General features: G+C 43.8%; 1 protein-coding gene across 1 annotated transcript in view; it reads right to left on the bottom strand.

Moving 5' to 3' along the window:
* LOC126262686 (Down syndrome cell adhesion molecule-like protein Dscam2) overlaps positions 1-24,284 on the bottom strand; it is a 551,718-nt gene extending 527,434 nt beyond the window's left edge. The window contains exons 1-2 of the mRNA XM_049959465.1: positions 24,254-24,284; positions 20,767-20,928 (exon numbers count right to left, since the gene is read on the bottom strand). Of these exons, the coding sequence (XP_049815422.1) occupies positions 20,767-20,928; positions 24,254-24,284 (193 nt within the window). The remainder of the gene's footprint in view (positions 1-20,766; positions 20,929-24,253) is intronic.
* Between the last annotated feature and the right edge of the window lie 378 nt (positions 24,285-24,662).

Below are 24,662 nucleotides of genomic sequence, written 5' to 3'. Positions count from 1 at the left end.
AATTGTGGAAACACTCTAGTGACAATAGAAATCATTAGTGAAATTTGGACAACAAACAGCTTGCCATCAGAATGGACGCTGGCTTTAATATATAAACTACGTAAAAAAGGAAAGAAAACTGAGCCTAACGATTATAGAGGGATTTCCCTCTTTTCAGTGACGTAAAAGATCTTGTCCATGGCACTTTTAAGGAATACTTGACTCACAGCTAGGAGAGTATCAAGCAGGATTTAGGAAGGGAAAATCTTGTGCAGAGCAAGTACTAAATCTAAAGAACATAATAGGAATAAAGAAAATCATAAAGCTGACGATAATTTTTGTAGATTAAAAAAACATATGACTCAATTAATAGAAATGCACAGATTAATATTTTAAAGGACTTCAGACTAGACAATAATAGAACAGAAATAATTAAAGAAACTGACAAAAACCACATCAAAAGTAAAAGTTATAGGGGAGCTGTGAAAACTTTTTGAAGCAAAATTAGGAATAAGCCACGGTAATAGTTTATCACCCGTATTTTTAACTGTGCATTACAGAAGGTAGTGAGAAAATGGAGAAAATATATTAATATTAAGGGTTCTCAACTAGGAAGAAACCCAAATAAAATAACCACAGATGGTCTAGATTTTGCAGATGATGCGACATTAATTGCTGACTCACTGGATAGTGTCAAAGAAAAAAAAAATCATGGAACTACAGAAACAAACTGAAACTTTCATTTGAAACAACACATTTCTGACGAGTACCAGTGATGCCTCTCTATATCTTACAATTCATAAGAACATAATATCTCAAACAAAGTGTTTTAAATACCTAGCAGAACGGATAACAAGACTCGCATTCGGGAGGACGACGGTTCAATCCCGTCTCCGGCCATCCTGATTTAGGTTTTCCGTGATTTCCCTAAATCGCTTCAGGCAAATGCCGGGATGGTTCCTTGGCACGGCCGATTTCCTTCCCCATCCTTTCCTCACCCGAGCTTGCGCTCCGTCTCTAATGACCTCGTTGTCGACGGGACGTTAAACACTAATATCCTCCTTTCACGGATAACAAGCAACAAAAGAGAAAATATAACTATAGAAAAGAGAGTACATAAAGTGGTAAGGGTATTCCAAATGACAAAAAACTTATATAAGAAAAAAAAATTGTTCTGGAGCACAAAACTAAGGCATTATCAAACAGTGGGAAGGCCAAAAACACTGTATGCAACATAAACACGTAAACTAACAATATTTAGGTATCTTGAAAAACTGGAAAAAGATGAAAGAAGAATTCTAAGGGAAATGCTGGAACCTAGAAGTAATACTAACGTTGAATACAAATTAAGATAAAACAGAGAGCTTTATTTGAAAATGGTAAAGTTAACTGATGAAATGAAGAAAAGAAGATTACAGTTTTATGGCCACAGGTACGAAATGGTTAACAACAGACTACCCAAGACCCTCAATTCACTAAACCGCTACAAATCCAAACCCACATGGTTCACCGCAATTGACAAAGATATGAAACACACAGGAATTAGAATGGACATAATAGACAACAAAAGCAACACAAAAAAATCAGGATTTCAGTAAAGATAGGGGTCTGCAAAAGGAAGGAAGTGGACCCAGGAAGAAAAGGAAATACACTCTCAAAAGGATGAAGGAAGTCTGGGAACAACCAAAATTAAATACAAAGAATCAAAATCAGAATTGATTTATCATACCTTCCACAAGGATTATTCGAATAAATGAATAAAACTATACAACCGTCGTGTCTGCTCATTGAAAATTTTTGCTAAAAATTGAGTGTAACAGGACAGAATATATTTTTAAAATCTTTTGTCTGTCTGTTTGAATTCGCTAATCTCCAAAACTCCTAGACGGATTTTCACAGAGTTTTCACAGGCAAGGTGGGGAATGGCCTTGCCGTTGTGGATACGCCAGTTCCAGTCAGATCACCGAAGTTAAGCGCTGTCGGTTGTGGCCGGCATTTGGATGGGTGACCATCCGGGCCGCCATGCACTGTTGCCATTTTTCGGGGTGCACTCAGCCTCGTGATGCCAGCTGAGGAGCTACTCGACCGAATAGGAGCGGCTTCGGTCACAGAAAACCATCATAACGACTGGGAGAGCTGTGTGCTGACCACGCGCCCTCCTATCCGCATCCTCAGCTGAGGATGAAACGGCGGTCGGATGGTCCGGATGAGCCACTTGTGGCCTGAAGACGGAGTGCTTGCTTGCTTGTTTCACAGGTAAGGGTGAGCCTAGCTCGGGGGAAACATTTATGCTCTGTTTGATCAGACACAGTTCTAGGGAAAAAGATATCTTAATTTAAAGTTTTACAAGTCTTCAGAATGAGATTTTCACTCTGCAGCGGAGTGTGCGCTGATATGAAACTTCCTGGCAGATTAAAACTGTGTGCCTCACCGACACTCGAACTCGGGACCTTTGCCTTTCGCTGGCAAGTGCTCTACCATCTTTTTTTTTTTTTCTTTCAACAGTAACTTTTTAATAATTTGTGGCAGAAGTGGCCGTCAGCCTCTCACAGGAGTAATTCACAAATCGCCAGATAATTCTAACTTCCGAATCGTGTTCTCCAACACCAGTGCGGAAAGAGGACGATTCCTATTCCTTTAATACGTCTATACTCGCGGAGCGCAAGAGAACTATTGCTGTTGTTTTGATAAAACGGCTTTACGAGTAAAGCCCTGCTCGCCTTGTCCAGACCCACGTTGTTTGTGAGCAGCTGTAATGCAAACCGTTCCTCTTGTTTTAGCTCTATTTCGCCGTTCTAGCACCGGCCTCTAACGGCAAGACATGGCACTAACACTACTAACAACACAAATCTTGCAGCACACGGTCCTTTTTTAACTTTTTTATATTTTTTATTTTGTTTTTTTTATTTTTATTTGTTTTTTAGTCTTTTTTCTTTTTTTAAGTTGCAGGTAAGGAGAAAACAAAAACCTCTTGTATATGAAAATAAAAGACGACATTCTTCATAAAATAACACAATATCCTTTGAAAAGTAAAACATAAAATGTAGCTATATTTCCGCAATGGCCTTCTTTTTTTATTTATTGATTTATTTATTTTTTTGTTACATGTGTAAGGAAAAAAAACTTAGAAGAGGAGGAGAAAAGAGATTTGAAATAAAATAGAAATACTTTCCGCGCCGTACTCCACTTTGGCGCGCCATCAGAACAAAATGCATTCTATCATTGACCATTAAAGGGGAACGTGGGATCGTCCAGTCTTGGCTGGCACAGTTCGTTGAGATTCCAGCTTTGAGGCGGGTTGGTGAAAATACTCTGTAAATAGTTCGCGAAAGTGGCCCGATAGTGTCGATGTCGGCGAAGGGTGTGGTGATGTACTTGGAGGCGTGTCCAAAAGTCCGCCGGATCGACGATGTCGTCCCGGAAGAGGTAGTTGACAGCCATGCCACTGATCCATGTGATGGCGTGCCACTTAGCCGATGGAAAGTAGGTCGTCTCGGGATATATCATCATGGTAGGAGAAACGTGATGTGGTGGAACTCGGAGGTAGAAAGCCACAATCTTCTGTGCGAGGATCCAGACAGTTGCTGCTGGCCGACACTCGAAACGATGTAAATCTGTATCTTCGACATTGCACTTGAGGCACATGGGTGAGTCCACCAGTGCGATGCGATGCAGTTTCTGTCTTGTAGTATACTTGACGAGAAGGTACAACATAGAGATGGTGTCAGTGGTGTGATATGATTGGTGGATCGCTTTCCAAACTGTAGGCCATGAAAGCTGGGGGTGACGTGTTTTGACGGGGCTGCGGGGGGGGGGGGGAGACTTTCGGAGAAGGCGGTAGATGTCGCGGGTGGTCGTCTTCCTGGTTCTGGGGAGCTCGGTGCATATGTAGCTGTACTCCAAAAAGAAACGGCCGATATGTGACATCGGAGGTGGGATGTGTGCCAGAGACGTCGGTGGGCGTCTCGAAACAGGTGCGAGCTCGGTGGTCAACATTCCAGTAAAACTAGCATTTTGGCTTTTCCAAAACCGGAGCATAGTATTGGTCTAAAGTACCGTAGCCCTGGCTCTCACATTAACCAGATCGAGGCCACCGTCCCGCTTCGGTGAGAGCTTCATACTGGACTTTGAAGATGTGTCCAGAACAAATAAAATAGCCGAAAGCCGCCTGTAATCCGGCCGCCATTGTCGCAGTGATGGGCAGAATCTGCGCTATAGGGGGTATCCGGGCTGCCAGATGGGTATTGACGAAGGTGACTCTCTGGCACATATTCAGCGGGCGTAGTATGTGATTTTGTATGTTGGCCCGGATGCGTTGCAGTACCGCCCGAAAATTGATCGCGCGAGGTGCGGCGAATGTCTCGCGTGCACCCCAATCCGAGACAACGAAGGGTGTCCACCAGTTGAAATGGGACTACGCTGTCTGCGGGAAGGCCGCGGCCGATCTTCATGGCGCATGATTTTGCCACGTTCATAGCGCTCCCTGCCCCTGCACTGTAACGGGTGATCCACTGCATCGCAGCTTGTACGTCGGCCGCTGAACGTACGACGAGGACCAAGTCGTCCGCGTAAGCTCGGCAGCGGAACACATGATCCCGGAGTGGAATACCTGTCAAACGTCGCCGTAATCCGCAAATGAGTGGTTCCATCGCAATGGCATAAAGCACCGTCGACAAAGGGCAACCCTGCCGTACTGAGCTTTCAATCCGTATAGGTTCTGCAAGTCTGCCGTTGACGAGAAGTCTGTACGTTGCTCCACGAAGGAGCCGCATAATCACTTGCGTGAACGTCGGGGGAATTGCCATTCGGTCCATCACTGCGTTGTGGAATGCATGATTGACGCGGTCAAACGCTTGTTTGAAGTCGATGGAGATTAAAGCGCCTGGCAGTCGCGAGTGTGTTGCCACAGCGATCACATCTCGATATTCAGTGAGGGCTGTCTGTATATTACGATCGCCGCCTAAGGATGTTTGTTGGTGGGAAACAATGTCACGTAAGACATGTTTGAGTCGCACTGCTAGAAGGCGTGTGAAAATCTTGAAGTCGGAATTGAGTAACGTGATTGGCCGATGACTGTCGAGTCGTGTTCCTCTTGCGGGTTTCGGGACTGGTACAAGTAAGCCTTCCATGAACACTGGTGGCGGGTTCACCGCGCCGGACAAAAGTTCCCAGAACATGACCCTCCATCGTGGCAACATCAAATCTTGGAAGGTTCTGTAAAATTCGAGAGGTAAACCATCCGGGCCGGGAGATTGATTCAGAGACACTTTGGGCACAGCGCGTTGGACGTCGTCGGTGGTCACTTCAGAAGACAGGAGGGTTGCAGCTGCTGCATTTAGAGTAACAAGTGTCTCCTGGGCAACCTCAGCAATGTCCTCTGCACCGGCAGGTACTTCTTGATAGAAAAGTCTATAGTGCGTTGTGAATGCATCCGCAATGGTAGCTTGCGAAGTCAGCCGTCATCCATCAGATAAGTCTAAAGTTGTCATTAAAGCCTGTCAGCGTCGACGAACATTTTGAACGATATGATGCATAGAAGGTTCTTCACCGTTAATCCTATCTTGGCTGCGTGCTCGTACAATGGCTCCCTCTAGACGGCATCCGGTCAAGGTTGCCTTGATGCGTTGAGCTTCTTTTAGACGATCCGGGGATGGAGGATGATCCATGAGTTCACGAAGAGCGCTATAGTAGAAATCAGTTGTGTGGTGATTCCACCTGGCTTTGGCTCTGCCATAGTGTGTCAATGTGCGTCGGATGGCCGGTTCGGCGCACAGCAACCACCACTGCAGTGTGGTCTCGTAACGCATAATGCGTTGAACACAGGTGTGCCACGTGTCGGTGACCTGTTGTCGACATTCAGGGTCCCGCAGTAGCGTGACATTGAGTTTCCAAGGTCCTGCACTGCGCCATATAGACTGTCGACGTAGGTTCATGGTACAGATGTAGATGTCATGATCCGAAAAGGCAGACTGCCAACGTTCCGCGTCGAGGAGAACTGATTTCAGAGTGTCAGAGACGTATATTCTATCAAGTCGGCTGGCGGAGTGGCTCGTGATGTGTGTATACCCCGGGCGGTCGCCGTGTACCACTCGCCAAGTATCGAGGAGACGAAGGCGGCGGACGAGGAAACGAAGTTCCGGACATGTGGTGAAATGGGGGTATTGGTCTGTGCGCTCGAGAACGCAGTTGAAATCTCCACCTACGATGAGATGATCGTATCGACCGAGGAATAAAGGCGTGATATCTTCTGCGTAGAACTGGGAGCGATCCCTCCGTTTATCAGTGCCCGATGGGGCGTAGAGATTTATGATTTTGAGTCCTTCAACTGTTATGGCCACCCCTCACGCCGTTGGGAGGTATGCGACATCGGAAACTGCAATCCCTTCTCGTAGGAGGATGGCTGCGCCTATGTGTTCCATAGCTGCAGGGGCGGCGTACGTCTCATATCCATAACACCCAGTCCAAGTTGCTGTCCTCAGTTCTTGTAACATGGCGATGTCGATGTCCGCTGCTCTTAGCGTGTCACGGAGCAGTTAAAGTTTAACATGGGAGCCGATATTATTAGTATTGATAGTAGCTATTCGGTACGCCTGATGGGAGATCCGTGCTGCCGATAGGTTCGTGGCTGGTGAAGATTGTCGTGGTGGATGCGTGACGTCCATAGAAGTCGCAGGAGTCGCCGTAGAAACTTCCCCCATTTTAGTGTTGGTCTAACGGAGGAACAGATCTCATTTCCGCATCAGATGGAGGTGGGAAATCCGTGTCATCCGCCCATGAAAAATGTCCGACAGGTTTGACATCGGCAAGAGGTGGCAGCGCTGGCCGAGTCGGCTCAATTGCGTCGGTGACAACAGGCGTGCTGTGTTCCATGGCTTCTGGGCGCGGGGCTTGCGCACGATCTCTGTTGGACGGTTCACCGTCTTGTGGATGACGCGTCTCCGTGGCAGAGGAGAAAGTGTTATCGTGTTCTCCGTCAGAGTGATGTGCCATCTCTTCGTCCTGCGGAGGGGGATCAATGGTCGATTCTGATGTCTTGCGGCGTTTTTTTTCGTCGTTTGGGCGACTTCTGCTTTCGGCAATGAGTTTCGGTGTCTGTGGAAGGGGGGGAATGCAGTGGGGAAGCCAGTGGGCATTCTGGTGAGATCCTCTCCTGGAACTGCAGGTTATGTAGCAAGAGTAAACTGATAGAGGAGCAGGAGCGTAAGATCTGTGCCCTTCAGGTGCAGTTGAAAAACGCACAGGAGGAGCTAGATAGGATGAGGAGGGAGAAGGGGGTTGGGGAATGGGAGCTGGCTGTTGGCAAGAGATCTGCTAGGAGAAGAAGATTTTCAGATAGTTTTACTATTGGTGTTTACAATAGATATGACCAACTGTCAGAGTCTAGTGGAGAGGAATCTCTAGTAGCTGTAGATGTAGGAAGTATGCAGCAGACCTCAGTAGTTACTGTGCCTAGAACAGTTGCAAAGTCGAAGAGGAAGAAGAAGGTTCTGCTGTTAGGTAGTTCACATGGCAGAGGTGTAGGCCAGCAGTTGCAGGAAGTGCTGGGAAGTGAGTACCAGGTCACCAGCATTGTGAAGCCTAATGCAGGGTTGGCTCAGGTGACTGTTAACATAGGGGGGTTATGTAGGGATTTTACTAAAGAGGATCAGGTAGTGATTGTGGGTGGGGCTGGTAATAGTATTGGTAGGGATGGGGAGTATAACATAGATGGTGACCTGGAAAAGATAGCCACTCAGACTGGCAACACGAATGTGCATTTCGTGGAACTGTTTCAGCGTCACGATCGGCCTCATCTTAATACAGCCGTCAGGCGTAATAACATGAGACTTGGGGGTGCGCTGATGACAGAAAGCATGGGTCACATTACAGTGGTGTCGGTGGAGTCTATCAGCAGGACGGGTTTCACTAGACACGGCCTGCACCTCAACAGGTATGGGAAGGGGAAGTTGGCAAAGCTTATAGGTGACAGCATAGGTGGGGTTGGTGGGATCACTCATGGGAAAATTCCTGCAGTAGTGTGTGTTAGAGCTGCACCTTTTTTAGATTGAAGTCAGCTGATAGGTATTCCTGCTTAAGGGAAGTCTCTCTAACAAGGGAATCACTTTTGACAAAGCTTAGGTATCCGAGTAATGAGGGAATTAGTATATTTCATCAAAATATACAAGGTATTAGGGATAAAGTTAGTGAACTGCTTATAGATGTTGACTCTGAAATTATTGGTATATCTGAACACTTCTTAAATAAGGAGATAATTCAGAGGCTTCCTTTACCAGGATACAGGTTGGCTGGCTGCTTTTCGAGGAGCTCTTTGCGGTGTGGGGGAGTAGCCATGTATGTGAAAAACGGCATCGCATTTGAGTCAATTGATGTTTCAAAGTACTGCACTGAAAAGGTGTTTGAATGTTGTGCAGGTGTGGTTAAATTTAACGGAGTTAAACTTGTAACTGTTGTTATTTATAGATCCCCAGACTCCGATTTCACATCATTTTTGCTAAAGCTAGAGGAGGTTCTTGGTTCACTTTATAGGAAATACAAAAAGTTAGTTATATGTGGTGACTTCAATATTAATTGTATAAGTGATTGTGCAAGGAAGAGGATGCTGGTAGACCTCTTTAATTCATATAATCTTATGCAAACCGTATTCTTTCCAACGAGAGTGCAAGGGAACAGTAGAACAACCATAGACAACATTTTTGTTCATTCCTCATTACTAGAAGGGCATTCTGTTAGAAAAAAGGTGAATGGCCTTTCAGATCATGATGCGCAAATTTTAACTTTAAAAGATTTTTATGCTGCAACTCGTGTTAAATATAGTCATCAGCTGTTCAGGAAAGCTGATCCGGTTGCTGTAGAGACCTTTGTAAACCTTATAAAGGAACAAGAGTGGCAAGATGTTTATAGCGCTGAGACAGTAAACGATAAATATAATGCTTTTCTAAAGACCTTTCTCATGCTCTTTGAAAGTTGCTTTCCGTTACAACGTTTAAAACAGGGTACTAGCACAAACAGGCAGCCTGGGTGGCTGACTAGAGGGATAAGAATATCTTGTAGAACAAAGTGGCAATTATATCAAAACGTTAGAAACAGTCAAAATCTAAATGCAGCAGCCCATTACAAACAGTATTGTAAGGTGCTTAAAAATGTTATTAGGAAGGCAAAAAGTATGTGGTATGCAGATAGAATAGCTAAGTCTCAGGATAAAATTAAAACCATATGGTCAGTCGTAAAGGAAGTTGCTGGTCTGCAGAGACAGGTCGAGGATATAGAATCAGTGCGTAGTGGGAATGTCCGTGTTACTGATAAGTCGCATATATGTACAGTATTTAATAATCACTTTCTGAATATAGCAGGTGAACTAAATAGAAACCTAATTCCAACAGGGAATCATATAGCGCTCTTAGAAAAAAGTGTTCCGAGACTGTTACCTGAAATGCTCCTCCATGATACTGACAAGAGGGAGATTGAGTTAATAATTAAATCACTAAAGACCAAGAACTCTCATGGATATGACGGGGTATCTAGCAGAATACTGAAGTATTGTTCTATGTATATTAGCCCAGTACTTAGCCATATCTGTAACTTTTCCTTTAGGAGTGGTCGGTTTCCTGATCGATTAAAATACTCGGTAGTGAAGCCACTTTATAAAAAGGGAGACATTGATAATGTTGACAATTTTAGACCTATTTCTATGCCATCGGTGTTTGCTAAAGTTATCGAGAAGGTTGTATATACAAGGTTACTGGAGCATTTAAATTCACATAATTTGCTGTCAAATGTTCAGTTTGGTTTTAGAAATGGTTTAACAACTGAAAATGCTATATTCTCTTTTCTCTGTGAGGTTTTCGACGGATTAAATAAAAGGTTGCGAACGCTAGGTGTTTTCTTTGATTTAACGAAGGCTTTTGACTGTGTCGACCTCAAAATATTACTGCAGAAGTTGGACCATTATGGAGTAAGGGGAGTAGCTTACAATTGGTTCGCCTCTTACTTTAAGAACAGAAAGCAGAGGGTAATTCTCCACAATATTGAGAGTGGTAGTGATGTTCAGTCCCAATGGGGCACTGTTAAGTGGGGCGTTCCCCAAGGGTCGGTGCTGGGGCCACTGCTGTTTCTTATTTATATAAATGATATGCCTTCTAGTATTACAGGTGATTCAAAAATATTTCTGTTTGCTGATGACACCAGCTTGATAGTGAAGGATCTTGTGTGTAATATTGAAACAGTAACAAATAATTTAGTTCATGAAATTAGTTCTTGGCTTGTGGAAAATAATTTGATGCTAAATCACAGTAAGACTCAGTTTTTACAGTTTCTAACTCACAATTCAACAAGAACTGACATTTTAATCAGACAGAATGGGCATGTTATAAGCGAGACGGAACAGTTCAAGTTCCTAGGCGTACGGATAGATAGTAAGCTGTTGTGGAAAGCCCATGTTCAGGATCTTGTTCAGAAACTAAATGCTGCTTTATTTACCATTAGAACAGTATCTGAAATAAGTGACACTTCAACACGAAAAGTAGTCTACTTCGCATATTTTCATACGCTTATGTCGTATGGTATTATTTTTTGGGGTAATTCTTCTGATTCAAAAAGGGTATTATTGGCTCAAAAACGGGCTGTTCGAGCTTTATGTGGTGTAAGTTCGAGAACCTCTTGTCGACCCCTATTCAAAAATCTGGGAATTCTGACATTGCCCTCACAGTATATATTTTCTTTAATGTCGTTTGTTGTTAGCAATATTAGCCTATTCCCAAGAGTTAGCAGCTTTCACTCAGTTAATACTAGGCAGAAATCAAATCTGCATGTAGAATGCAGTTCCTTGACTCTTGTGCAGAAAGGAGTGCAGTATTCTGCTGCATCCATTTTCAATAAGCTACCACAAGAACTCAAAAATCTTAGCAGTAACCCAAACTCTTTTAAGTCTAAACTGAAGAGTTTCCTCATGGCTCACTCCTTCCATTCTGTCGAGGAGCTCCTGGAAGAGCTAAAAAATTAAGCAAATTCCAGTGTTACATTGTTGATTGTCTTCATTTAAACTTATGACTTGTCACCTGAATATGTTTTTTTTTTCTATATTTCATTTTATCTGTTTCTAATATCGTGTTATAATTTCATGTATTGACTCGTTCCATGACCATGGAGATTTCTCCTTAATTTGGTCCCACGGAACAATAAATAAATAAATAAATAAATAAAAAAGAGATTCACGTCGTTCCGGTACAAAAGCCGCGGCTGTTATGATGCGGTCGTCATTCTCCAAAACAGTCTCGTTGGTATCCTTGTGATCTTCTAGCGTGGGCGTGTCCGGCTGTTGGACATGTTCACGGGCGGCATCGCCGGTGTCAAAGTGCTGGGACGTCTCCGGGTGTATCGGACCAGAGAGACGCTCATGAACGGGGTCTTGTGAGGGCTGGGCGTGCAGTGTCGCCGCATAGGTGACTGGGTGTTGTGGTACTGTCGGTGTTCGTGTCGTCGTGCCTTAGTTGTGTGATGCGGCGTTGCAGGCATTCATTACGGACGTGGCCTTCTTTGCCACAACCGGAACATGTTCGAGATTGTCCGTCGTAAATGACCACCGCACGGCAGCCGCCGATAGAAATGTACGATGGAACGTGCCGTTTGAGATCGATTCGGACTTGTCTCACACCATTAAGCACCGGATACGTCGTAAACTGTGCCCAAGTCTCGGCTACGTGGCTCTGGACTTTTCCGAACGGGCTTAGCGCCGCGATGACTTCATCTTCATTCACCTCGAAAGGCAGTTCGAATACACGGATCGTCCGAAGGCCAAGTTCTGCATGGTCGACATTCACAGGCCCGACGTTTCCGTCGGAGTGTCGAAATTTTAGTCCATGTCGTGTCCTTTGAATAATCTCATTGCAGGCAGCGTCGAAAGTCATCTTAACATAAACGACGCTGCTAATGATCGATAGGTGTATGCCGATGAGTTCGTCACGGGGGATCTTCACGTCTTCGCGTAGGAAGCGTTCGACGGCCAGTGCTTTGGGTCGTGCGTATTCGTTTGAGAAGGTGAACTTAAGAGTGTTCTTCCTGTAAGAGTTGGCCATTAGAGCTTGTTCGACTGAGAAGCGCGGTGACGAGGAAGTAAACAAAACACTCCGCGCGCGCAGCGGCGTGGTCGGCCGAGCGCCGTGCGCACTGCTGCCCTGCCGAACGCAGACTGACCATCTGAGCTACCAAAGCACGACTCACGCCCGGTCCTCACAGCTTTACTTCTGCCAGTACCTCGTCTCCTACCTTCCAAACTCTACAGAAGCTCTCCTGCGAACCTTGCAGAACTAGCACTCCTGAAAAGAAAGGATATAGCGGAGACATGGCTTAGCCACAGCCTGGGGGATGTTTCCAGAATGAGATTTTCACTCTGCAGCGGAGAGCTTCTGTAAAGTTTGGAAGGTAGGAGACGAGATACTGGCAGAAGTAAAGCTGTGAGGACCGGGCGTGAGTCGTGCTTCGGTAGCTCAGATGGTAGAGCACTTGCCCGCGAAAGGCAAAGGTCCCGAGTTCGAGTATCGGTCGGGCACACAGTTTTAATCTGCCTGCTCAGCATATTAGCTCCGATGTTTACCTCAGTGATATGATCATCACGACGTAGTACACCAAGGAACCAATAAATGGCGCTCCTAGTTCTTTTACGTCAGTGAAGGAAGTATTTTCGGAAGTTTACATCAGTGATAGAATTAAGCGGCACAGTTTTATCTTTGTGACTGCAAAACAACAGTGAACTTACTTAGCTGGGATATACAGATTTACTTTTTTGCAACGAAACTGATTTGCTGCTTCCGATAGATTTTATTTATTTTGGGTTTCTTACCTATGAAGAAGGAATTTATTCAGTTTGCTTTGTGGTTTGTGTGCCAACTTACTACATTTTGATTGCGTTTTGTTTAAGAATAGAAATACCTATAAAATGGTCAGCCGGCTGGGATGGCGGAGCGGTTCTGGGCGCTACAGTCTGGAACCGCGCGGCCGCAGGTTCGAATCCTGCGAATCCTGATGTCCTTACTTAGGTTTAAGTAGTTCTAAGTTCTAGGGGACTGACGACCTTAGAAGTTAAGTCCCATAGTGCTCAGAGCCATTTGAGCCTTTTGAACCTATAAAATGGTCGATTCTTTCTGAGTGCTGTAAAATAGCTGAAAGACTGAGGGCTATCCGGTTTCAAGTACCAGTAAAGAGTGGGGAGTGAGGCTTACTGACCCTCGAGGACATCAGTCTTTAACTCGCTCTTCGAATACTCCTTCCAAATGCGAGGTGCAACGTAACTCTAATAGAGAGCGCTACACATTATCTCGTTGCTTTTTTAAAATCTCTGTTAAAAAATCACTTTTTAATGGAGGGTTGTACCATTATATGAGCGTTACAGATACTCAGTGCTAAAGGGTGCAAACTAAGGTTGAATCACTCTATTTTTCGTGTTAAATTGACCGTTTCTAAATGCTGCAAGCAGGCAAAGAATGCAGAAGACACAGGCAGCAGATGGGCTAATTTCTGTTTCTATTATAAGCTCTGAATGATTTGTTAAACTTTTATTGCTCGCGTTTTTATTATTTCGTAGAAAAGAGAGACAAGTAATAAGCTTTTGTGTAAAATTTTTTAGCATTCTTTCTCTTTAACTATTTCCAATGAAAAGGCCGTTTAATCAAGTATATAACTGTACTTTTTAACGGGAATTTGAACACAATTGATTTTTTGCTGAATAAACCAAAAATGATCTTTTAAGAAACACAAATGAATAGTTTACGTAGAGGGCGAAATATAAAATTCACGAGGAACAGATTCATGACAATATTTTGAAATTTCAATAATGAACTAATCCATTGGTAAATACTTATTATCCAATCTGTTCATAAATACTCGTTCTATATTCTACTGATCTGTAAGTTGACTCCTTTCATCAGGAACAACCTTATTCAAAGACGCTCTCATTCTTCCAGAAGCCACAGAACGCCCACCAAACTCGTTTTTTAAAAGAAGTTCTATCTAATACAAAAAATCTTAGCACCACTGCTACGGCAAATTGATACGTCGGTTTTATTCCCGATTATCAGTGAAAAAGAGAAATATTTGTTATAACCGAGACGAAACAAATACAGAAAAATACCTGTTATTTACAACTAAAATACCGGTATCGGTTTTCACCTGTCGGATTATCCCATCCCTCTCCTCATTTGTACCTGTACGCGTTCTAATATACCAGGTATGCCTGTGTTCTGAATACAATGACGGTCAGTCGCTGGAATTCATTAAAACTGTGGATAGGGCTGGAGTACACCGAAGTTTTTGAATACGCCCCACCACACACACACACACACAATCCAAGTAATTGAAATCGGGGGACCTGGGAGACCACGGCGAGCCACGACCCATTGTTTTTGAAACGCTGCATACCCGTTGAGCCGTACATGCCTCGTGTCCGTGCCATGTCTCATTTGACATCCTGTGTTTACTGTACTACCACCTCATTATCATAATTTCAATTACTGGTGTCACTGAGTTGCCCCCTGGCGGCATTTATCGATACAGGCCCTGGCGTATTATCTTTGCTGACTGCCATTACTTCCCGGTTGTCGTGTGTTGGGAGTCAGTTCGGATCTGCCAGTGAGTTGGAACATGCCAACAGTTAGTTCGGACCTGGCAGTGTTTGAGTGGGCACGTGGCACAAGTTCAGTTGGGGCGCGGCAGCAGTGAGGTCCGGACCGCCATGACTCGCCCAACGGTTGCCGACACACATGACTGGAGTGGGGTCCACTTTGGTTGGTCGTTGGTCGGTCGTCTTGCCGGATGACGTGTATTTGGCCAGCAATCGCTTATGGGTTGGCTGTGTGTGTGCTGACTCATGATTCGTCGCTGTTATTGCACAGGAACTGCCGTTAGCATTGTCTAGTTCTTCGTGCAAGTGTTCATGAAACTGTGTGTAGTTTGTGTGATTTTGAATGAAAAGTTATTTTAAATGCTGTCGGTGTACTGGCTCTGTCGAGCTGGACGGTTGGCGTGGAGCAGCGAGGAAATCTCGGCGGGGTGAAGTTTGGCCGGGCGCGCTGGCGGACTCTACGCGGTGTCGGAATGTGTGGTGCTGCTCCCATTGCTACGAGGTCCGTGGCTCACCGACCCTGGACACGAAAGTTTAGTTTTGATTTCGCCTACCAGCAAGTCAAGACTGTTCAAATTGTGTCGTTTGGAGTTCGTTGTCGGCTGCTGGGATATTCCCACGAGCAACCATGTGATTTTCAAGTTGCAAAATTCTAGCCACCCTCCGGTGGTGTTTCACTGTATTTGGTTATTTGAACTGAAGTGCACCAGCGTAATCTTCTGGCTTGTGGCCGTTAACGTTCCAGTTACCTGTCCTGCCCGTTGACGTAAATTTCAGGCAGTGTGGTTTCCTCATCGTGTTGTTGCTGTCCAGCAGGTTGTGTAGTTTGACAGCTCCGTGTATGATTGGTTGTGGGCGCCATTATCTTCTGCGTTGTTCCGTTCAACTCCCTGTTGTGCCCTGATCAGGTGAAGTGGAAGTTATCTTGTGGGTGGGTCCGCTGACTGTCGGCCGGCCGGGTTGTTGTCGGATCGTGAATGGTTGGCCCGACTGCCTGTCTCATCTAAGCGAGCGTTAGTGTTTGAATTCCAGGCCAAACCATGAACATCTGGGCGCCCTTGTGTGCACTGCCTTATTTTTTAAAAAATTGTTCGTGTTGTTGGTCCTAGTATTGCTTCTAGCCGGTTCTGTGTTTTAAATTAGAGTTGTTTTACTCTTAAGGGTTTCAGCCAAGTTAAAGTAATGTTTCACGTAAGCCCTTCGGCATTTTAAAATTTTTTGGATTTTTAAGTCTTCGGCCTTCAGCCAGTTTGAGTTTCAGTTGTCTGTTCTTAAGGCTTTCAGCCTAAAATAAAGAAATGTTTCACGTAAGGACTTTGGTATTTAAAAAAATAATGTTTTGGAGTTTTAAGTGTTCAGCCTTCAGCCGATTTGAATTTAACTTGTTTACTTCAGGCTAACTAAAGAACTGTTTTAAGATAAGGCTTGCCTTTTAAATTTCTGATTATACGAGGGGCGTTCAGAAAGTAAGCTCCGATCGGTCGCGAAATGGAAACGACTACGAAAATCCGATAAAGCTTTGCACAGATGTGTTGGGTAGTGTCTCTAGTATAACCCCAGTTAGCATCACGTCGCTCTTCTCATTTCTGAGCTCGCAGTGAGTGCGTAAAGATGTCTAGAAAATAGTGTCTGCCGCCAAGTACGAGGGCCTGGTGAGAAATTTCGCCTGAAGCTATGCAGCTAACATTACATAACTGTCGTGCTGTTTCTTCTTCAAGACAATTCTCAGCCGCATTCTGCAGGGGCAATGAAGATGCTCCTGCATCGTTTTCAAATGGAAATGTGCGATTACCCACAATACAGTCCGCAATTGTCTCCACCTGAGTTTCATCTCTGGTCACATGAACCGCTGTCTTTGAAGACAACATTTTGACACAGACAACGAGGTGTAGGCCAGCGTGGAGAATTGGCGGAAAGCACTGGCGGCTGCCTTCTATGATGAGGCTATTGAAAAGTTGGTACAACGCTATGACAAAAGTCTAAGTCAGAACGGCGACTACGTAGAGAAGTAGCTGAAAGGTGTAGCTAATTGTTACAAGTAAAACATTTCTGATGTTCACTGTGGTTTCAATTTGGCAATCAATCGGAGCTTACTTTCTGAACAGGCCTCGTACTTGCGTTTTAAGTTATTAGTCTTCGACCGTTTTTAAATTAAAGTGGCTTTCAGCTGGTAATTAAGTCCCAAAGATTAAAGCTGTGTGTTTAAAAATTTTTTGGGCTCTTGTAATTTTTGATCAAATAGTAAAGTTGTATCTTCGAGTGTAACTGACAGCCCCTTATTTTGGCCCCTTTCCACATTTTATTCTATCTGTCATGTCCTGCGGGTTAAACAGTGCAATTCACCAGTACTTAGGTATGCGGAATCAATGACGATAAAATGAAACGAGGACAGTTTATTATTTCGTAATTTACGGCTCGCTTGCGGTGTTTCGAGGTAAACGTAGCCTTCGATACTGACGGTGTTGTAGCATTGCCATGACTGTACTTGTGCGCCCCCAGTGTCACGGCAACGATTGATTTCCAGATCTCTGGCCACTAGGATTATTTGCTTGTTTTACTGTCCTCTATTCGCCCCCTTTCGCTTGCCCCAACAATAGTGACACAAGCGGTATAGTTTTGTAGATGATAACACTCGCGGCGTGCAGAAACATCCCGCATGGTTCCGTTGTGTCCTGTGCAGGCCGCTGGGGTTCACATTCGTAACCGCACACAGCATATCCGTAATTCGAGCCGAGGCGAAACTGTGCGGCGCGGCGGTCAGAATACAGAGGGAGGCCGCAGTGCCGTCCGTGTGACAGACAGCTCGGGGCGCGTGATATATGAGGCATGCAGCGCCCGCACGGCTGCTCGCGGCCCGTCATTCACAATCAAACAGCGGGCCGCGTGTGCGTATGTGTGCGTGAGTAACCGAGTTTACTCTGCGGCACGCATCAGCGGCAGGCCGGCTCACTGCGGGAGGCCGCAGTAGGCGTGGAGCTGGGCCGGGCAGCTCAGCTAACTCTGTGTGTGTGTGTGTGTGTGAGAGAGAGAGAGAGAGAGAGAGAGAGAGAGAGAGAGAGTGAGAGAGAGAGAGAGGGAAGGGGGGGGGGGGGGGTTAGAGGGCAAGGATGGGGTAGTGTCGGAGATGGACGCAGAGGCAGGTATATGGGACAGACAACGAGACCGCTGCTAGGACCGAGAAGTTCCACAGTGTATTTCTGTAGGGCGGAAGAGCGGAAGGTTATCTACATCTTGTACAGAGACCATAGTGAAGCCGTAAGGGGGGGAAGGTGGAAGGGGAGCACGTGAAAGATAAGCTGTAGTTGAGAAGGGAGCAAGAGGGATTTGTCACGTTTTATTCTCGATGTTTTCAATCGCCGAGAAACTATGAAGGAATTGAATGACAAATTTGGAAACGGAAGTAAAGTCATTGTTGTTGCTGTCTTCAGTCCTGAGACTGGTTTGATGCAGCTCTCCATGCTACTCTATCCTGTGCAAGCTTCTTCATCTCCCAATGCCTACTGCAACCTACATCCTTCTGAATCTGCTTAGTGTATTCATCTCTTGGTCTCCCTCTACGATTTTTACCCTGCACGCTGCCCTCCAATACTAAATTTGTGATCCCTTGATGCCTCAGAACATGTCCTACCAATCGGTCCCTTCTTCTTGTCAAGTTGTGCCACAAACTTCTCTTCTCCCCAATTCTATTCAATACCTCCTCATTAGTTATGTGATCTACCCATCTAATCTTCAGCATTCATCTGCAGCACAACATTTCGAAAGCTTCTATTCTCTTCGTGTCCAAACTATTTATCGTCCATGTTTCACTTCCATACATGGCTACACTCCATACAAATAATTTAAGAAACGACTTCCTGACACATAAATCTATACTCGATGTTAACAAATTTCTCTTCTTCAGAAACGCTATCCTTGCCATTGCCAGTCTACATTTTATATCTTCTCTACTTCGACCATCATCAGTTATTTTGCTCCCCATATAGAAAAACTCCTTTACTACTTGAAGTGTCTCATTTCCTAATTTAATTCCCTCAGCATCACCCGACTTAATTGGACTACATTCCATTATCCTCATTTTACTTTTGTTTATGTTCATCTTATATCCTCCTTTCAAGAGACTGTCTATTCCGTTCAACTGCTCTTCCAAGTCTTTTGCTGTCTCTGACAGAATTACAATGTCATCGGCGAACCTCAACGTTTTTATTTCTTCTCCATGGACTTTAATACCTACTCCCAATTTTCCTTTTGTTTCCTTTACTGCTTGCTCAATACACAGATTGAATAACATCGTGGAGAGACTACAACCCTGTCTCACTCCCTCCCCAACCACTGCTTCCCTTTCATGCCCCTCGACTCTTATAACTGCCATCTGGTTTCTGTACAAATTGTAAATAGCCTCTTGCTCCCTGTATTTTACCCCTGCCACTTTCAGAATTTGAAAGAGAGTATTCCAGTCAACATTGTCAAAACTTTCTCTAAGTCTACAATTATTATATTCTTCTTGAAGTTTGAGGGTATTTCGCCTGTCTCATACATCTTGCTCACCAGATGGTAGAGGTTTGTCAGGATTGGCTCTCCCAAGGCCGTCAGTAGTTCCAATGGAATTCTGTCTACTCCCGGGGCCTTGTTTCGACTCAGGTCTTTCAGTGCTCTGTCAAACTCTTCACGCAGTATCATATCTCCCATTTCATCTTCATCTACACCCTCTTCCATTTCCATAATATTGTCCTCAAGTACGTCGCCCTTGTATAGATTCTCTATATACTCCTTCAAACCTTTCCCTTCTTTGCTTAGAACTGGGTTTCCATCTGAGCTCTTGATATTCATAAAAGTGGCTCTCCTTTCTCCAAAGGTCTCTTTAATTTTCCTGTAGGCAGTATCTACCTTACCCCTAGTGAGATAAGCCTCTACATCCTTACATTTGTCCTCTAGCCATCCCTGCTTAGCCATTTTGAACTTCCTGTCGATCTCATTTTTGTGACGTTTGTATTCCTTTTTGCCTGCTTCACTTACTGCATATTTGTATTTTCTCCTTTCATCAATTAAATTCAGTATCTCTTCTGTTACGCAAGGATTTCTACTAGCCCTCGTCTTACCTCCTTGATCCTCTGCTGCCTTCACTACTTCATCCCTCAGACCTATCCATTCTTCTCCTACTGTATTTCTTTCCCCCATTCCTGTCAATTGTTCCCTTATGCTCTCCTTGAAACTCTGTACAACCTCTGGTTTAGTCAGTTTATTCAGGTCCCATCTCCTTAAATTCCCACCTGTTTGCAGTTTCCTTAGTTTCTTCAGTTTTAATCCACAGTAAAGTCATAGAGAGTACATATAGTTTTTTTTTTTTTTTTTTTTTCAGTATACAGTCAGTCGCCATCTACGCAACTGAAACATCTTGTTGCTCTTAACTGTTTTGAACAGATTAACTCAGTACTGGGTTGCAACATAAATTGAACTTCGGAAAATGACAGATTGATCTTGAATTTACACCAGAAATGAATCTTACTACACGCTTCCGCACGCTATAAACTTTTACTCGATTTGACAAGTTACCACAGAATATGATCCCATATGTCATAATAGAATGAAAGTAAGCAAAGTAGGCAAGTTTTTTTGTGTTTATATCTCTTACACCTGACATCATTCGCACTGCAAATACAGACTTCATTAGGCGCTTCAATAATTCTGTGCTACACCTTTTCCAATTGCATTTACTATCGAGTTGTAATCCCAGAAATTTAACGCTTTAAACCACGTCGATCGGCATCTCTTCATATGTTATATGTACCATGTAAGGAAACTTCTTACAATTTCTGAACTGAATACAGTGGTCTTTTCAAAGTTTAATGACAGGGAGTTAGATTTAAAGCTTTTATTAATATCAGAAAAAATTTTTAATTAGCAGCCATTTCTGAATCTTTACTTGACTTGCAATTTATTGCAATGTGCGTGTCATCTGAAAACAAAACAAACTTAGCATCTGGCAATGTAACAAACGAGAGGTCATTAATGTACAAAAATAAATAAATAAATAAAAGCAATGGAACCAACATGGTACCTTGAGGAACACCACGACTAAATAATTCCTAATCAGATGGAGAGTGATTGCTTACTCCACAGGTATTTCGCAACGTCACCGTTCGTTATGTCTTATCTTCGATTAGAAGCTTTGTTCTCACCTGCATCGTGGCTACCCGGCAGGATGATGGTGTCGTCCCGGAACCAGGAGGAGACGGAGACGTCGTCCCGGACGAAGGGCGGGATGACGCAGCGCAGCACCGCCGTGTTGCCCAGCAGCGCATGCGCGCGGTACACCTGCACCTCGTAGTCCTGCCGCACCACTGCAACAGAAGATGGAAGTCCGCGTTACGGCCGAAACGTTACTGCTGTCGTATGCGGAATTTGAAGCCATGCAAGAAAACTTGGATCATCCGTCACACACATGGCAGAGAGAGAAACAAAGTTTCTGATTTGACTTAAACATCACTGCACTTTTTCTTATTTCCCCATGTTGGGCAGTTCATGTCTATAGAGGACAGAGGTTTACTTAGCGATCCACATTCTTAGCTGTTAGAATTAGAATCTACTCTGTTTGCGGGGAACGTCCACTAAAGGAAATGTCCGCTGATGAATTACTATAAAAGCTCCCCTTATCTCCAGTAGATATTTGTGGCACTGCAAGCCATCCTGTGTTGTGCAATATAGTGTCAGATAAATATGCTTAATACGATAAATGTTACATAATTAATGTATCTGAAACATTACGAGTTGGAACAAATACTATTTTGTGTTTGTAAGGCACTATCGGTATTACATAGTTAGTTTAGTTTTGTGGGTGTCGTCTTTGTCTTAACAAAAGCATTATAAATTACATACTATACTTCTGCGTGAACTGGACAGAACTGAATTAGAAGCAAAGCTCACAGGTGATCTTCCTATACATATAAAATAATAAGGCGAAGGTTGTGCCGCTAGACTGTCAACAGATCGGTGCCTCAACTATAATGTGGAGCGACGTAGGATACTGCGCAATGAGCTCCGTATTTTTTCATTTTTCCGTGTTATATGAAAAACTTGGAATTTATTTTAGAAGGGGTACTCATAAAGTTTTGTTAACCTCGAGTATTGATTTAAGTGTCAGGGAGTCGTTTCTGAAAGCATTTGTATGGAATGTAGCCATGTATGGAAGTGAAACATGGACTATAAATAGTTAAGACAAGAAGAGAATAGACGCTTTCGAAATGTGGTGCTACAGAAGAATGCTGAAGATTAGATGGGTAGATCACATAACTAATGAAGAGGTATTGAATAGAATTGGAGAGAAGTGGAGTTTGTGGCAAACTTGACTAGAAGAAGGGATCGGTTGGTAGGACATGTTCTGAGGCATCAAGGGGTCACCAATTTGGTACTGGAGGGCAGCGTGGAGGGTAAAAATCGTAGAGGGAGACCAAGAGATGACTACACTAAGCAGATTCAGAAGGATGTAGGTTGCAGTAGGTACTGGGAGATTAAGAAGCTTGCACAGGATACAGTAGCATGGAGAGCTGCATCAAACCAGTCTCAGGACTGAAGACCACAACAACAACAACTCATAAAGTGTTCATTAGGATTTCGAAAATATAGAAGTTACATAATTAACGTTTTTTAGAGGTACATGACTGCAGTCCTGGTTCATATGACCTGATACAACAACGCCGATGGAGGAGCCAAAAAGTGGCACTGCCATGTTGGCGTCCGCAGAAATTTATCAAGGGGTGGGGGAGGGGGGTACGGGGGGTGGGGGTGAACAAGACTCTAAAAATCTAACTTTTTGTGCAAACGAGTTAGTCAGCTTAGAGTTGGTCGTGACACAATAACTTAATTTTATAGGTTTATAATGGAATAATGTTATTGTTCTTGTATACGGTGGGAAGTTGAGATCTGACGTGGTTATTTTGTAAATACAGTGTTATTTTGGAAATTTGTGGTAAGTTCCTATGGGACCAAACTGCTGAGGTCGTCGGTCCCTAGCCGGCCGGAGTGGCCGAGCGGTTCTAGTCTGGAACCGCGTGCCTCGGTCATGGATGTGTGTGATGTCCTTAGGTTAGTTAGGTTTAAGTATTTCTAAGTTCTAGGGGACTTATGACCACAGCAGTTGAGTCCCATAGTGCTCAGAGCCATTTTGAACCTCGTTGAGGACATCCTCTTGTCATTGTTCCCATCTACTAGTACCTGCAAACATCCTAGCTACTTCATATCCGCAACCTCAACCTTATTGATAAGGTAACCTGAGTCCACCCAGCTTTCGCTCCCATACAACAAAGTTGGTCGAAAGATTGAACGGTGCACAGATAACTTAGTCTTGGTACTGACTTCCTTCTTGCAGAAGAGACTAGATCGTAGCTGAGCGCTCACTGCATTAGCTTTGCTACACCTCGCTTCCAGTTCTTTCACTATGTTGCCATCCTGTGAGAATATGCATCCTAAGTACTTGAAACCGTCCACCTGTTCTAACTTCGTTCCTCCTATTTGGCACTCAATCCGTTTATATCTCCTTCCCATTGACATTACTTTCGTTTTGGAGATGCTGATCTTCATATAATAGTCCTTACATTTCTGATCTAGCTCTGACTAATGATTTCAATCATCACAGTAATCTAATTCTCTCTGCAATACTTTATTTATGTAATTCAGATTATCGTGTCAAATGATTTCAGTCATCACAGTAATCTAATTCTTTCTGCAATAGTTTATTCATCTGCCACATTTCACATTAAACGTTGGTCGTGAATATGAGCTACTGAACATGGAACTAACTAAATCAACAACGTAGCCAGACAACAAATAATGTCTGCTGCTTACCCTATGTGACAAATCTGCTATTGTTCTGAGAAAATTAATGCTGTTATTTTTCCCTGTGAAAATCCTTATGTTACTTCATTATGCCAGTTACGGTACACGATTAATGAATGATTCAAAAGGAGTGCAAAGTAATAGCACGGCCATGATACGACGCATTAACAGTAAAGAGAAGGAGGGAATATCACGTGTTTGTCAGATGACGCTCTACCTATGTCGTTCTATTTCTTCCAAATATGTTTTCAATTAGCAGGAATCCTGTCTGTTGTTCGGAAAACCATCGAGAAATTTAATTAAACTCTTCGGAAACTAAAGAGAGGAAATTCTGTGGTGTACAGGAGAAATAAATGCATTTGTCGGACACAGAGGCAAATGTTTAAATAACAGGAAACACGTTAGCGTCGAAACTGTCTTTCTGCACAGGTGCTGCAGGATAAAAATAAAACACTACCAGACAGCTGTATGGAGGTGGCGTGTGTTGTCGATCCGCACTGCCTCTGTCAGCAGCACGTGTCGGGCTATCTCCTGCTGCTACATCCCTAGAAATGGGGTAGAGGGTTGCAAAACCGTGCTGTCCAGAGTCAACTTTTCGGACTATGAACTTTTCGTATTTATGTACACAATTCAGTTTTAGGATACACCCTTCCGTCATTAAAGAGGCATTGCACTTTCATTTTTAGGTTACCAACTTAAAATCTTTTGACAACTACTGCCATCTCATATGATCTTTTACTAACATTTTCAACTTCTCATTCATACTGCACGCAGTATTATCTACAATCTGTGTAGCATTTTCAAGTCTTTGTCCTTTCGTACGATTTTTGTTACCTGCTGCTCCTTCAATCTCCGAGTAAACCATCTCTGTAAATAACGGAAGACGTCCCACTAAACTATTCTTATGAATGTTTTTTTGTTCTTATACTACATTACTGTACACCTTATTAATGTCGTTGCGTTCTAGAAAATGGCTATCAGGTACGTCAAACTGAGTCAACTCTCTCCAGAAAACGCAAGTAAAAATTCGATAAACCAACAGAGCAAAATCAGCACACGGTGTTTCTTTCGTTTCGTGGGGCAAAGTCAAGTACAACTGCAGGAATCTTAAACAGATACGAGATTAAGACCTCCCTTGGGCCGTCTAAGAAAATCAAAGAGATGTTACGTCACGTAAAATCAGTATTAGGATAGCCGAATGAAAGACTTAAGTTTGGTGCAAGGGTTCTGGGGAATGAGATGC

Source organism: Schistocerca nitens, chromosome 1, assembly GCF_023898315.1.
Source record: "Schistocerca nitens isolate TAMUIC-IGC-003100 chromosome 1, iqSchNite1.1, whole genome shotgun sequence".
Lineage (NCBI taxonomy): Eukaryota > Metazoa > Arthropoda > Insecta > Orthoptera > Acrididae > Schistocerca > Schistocerca nitens.
The sequence above is the reverse complement of the archived record's forward strand: the minus strand, read 5'-3'. Positions and strand labels throughout refer to the sequence as shown.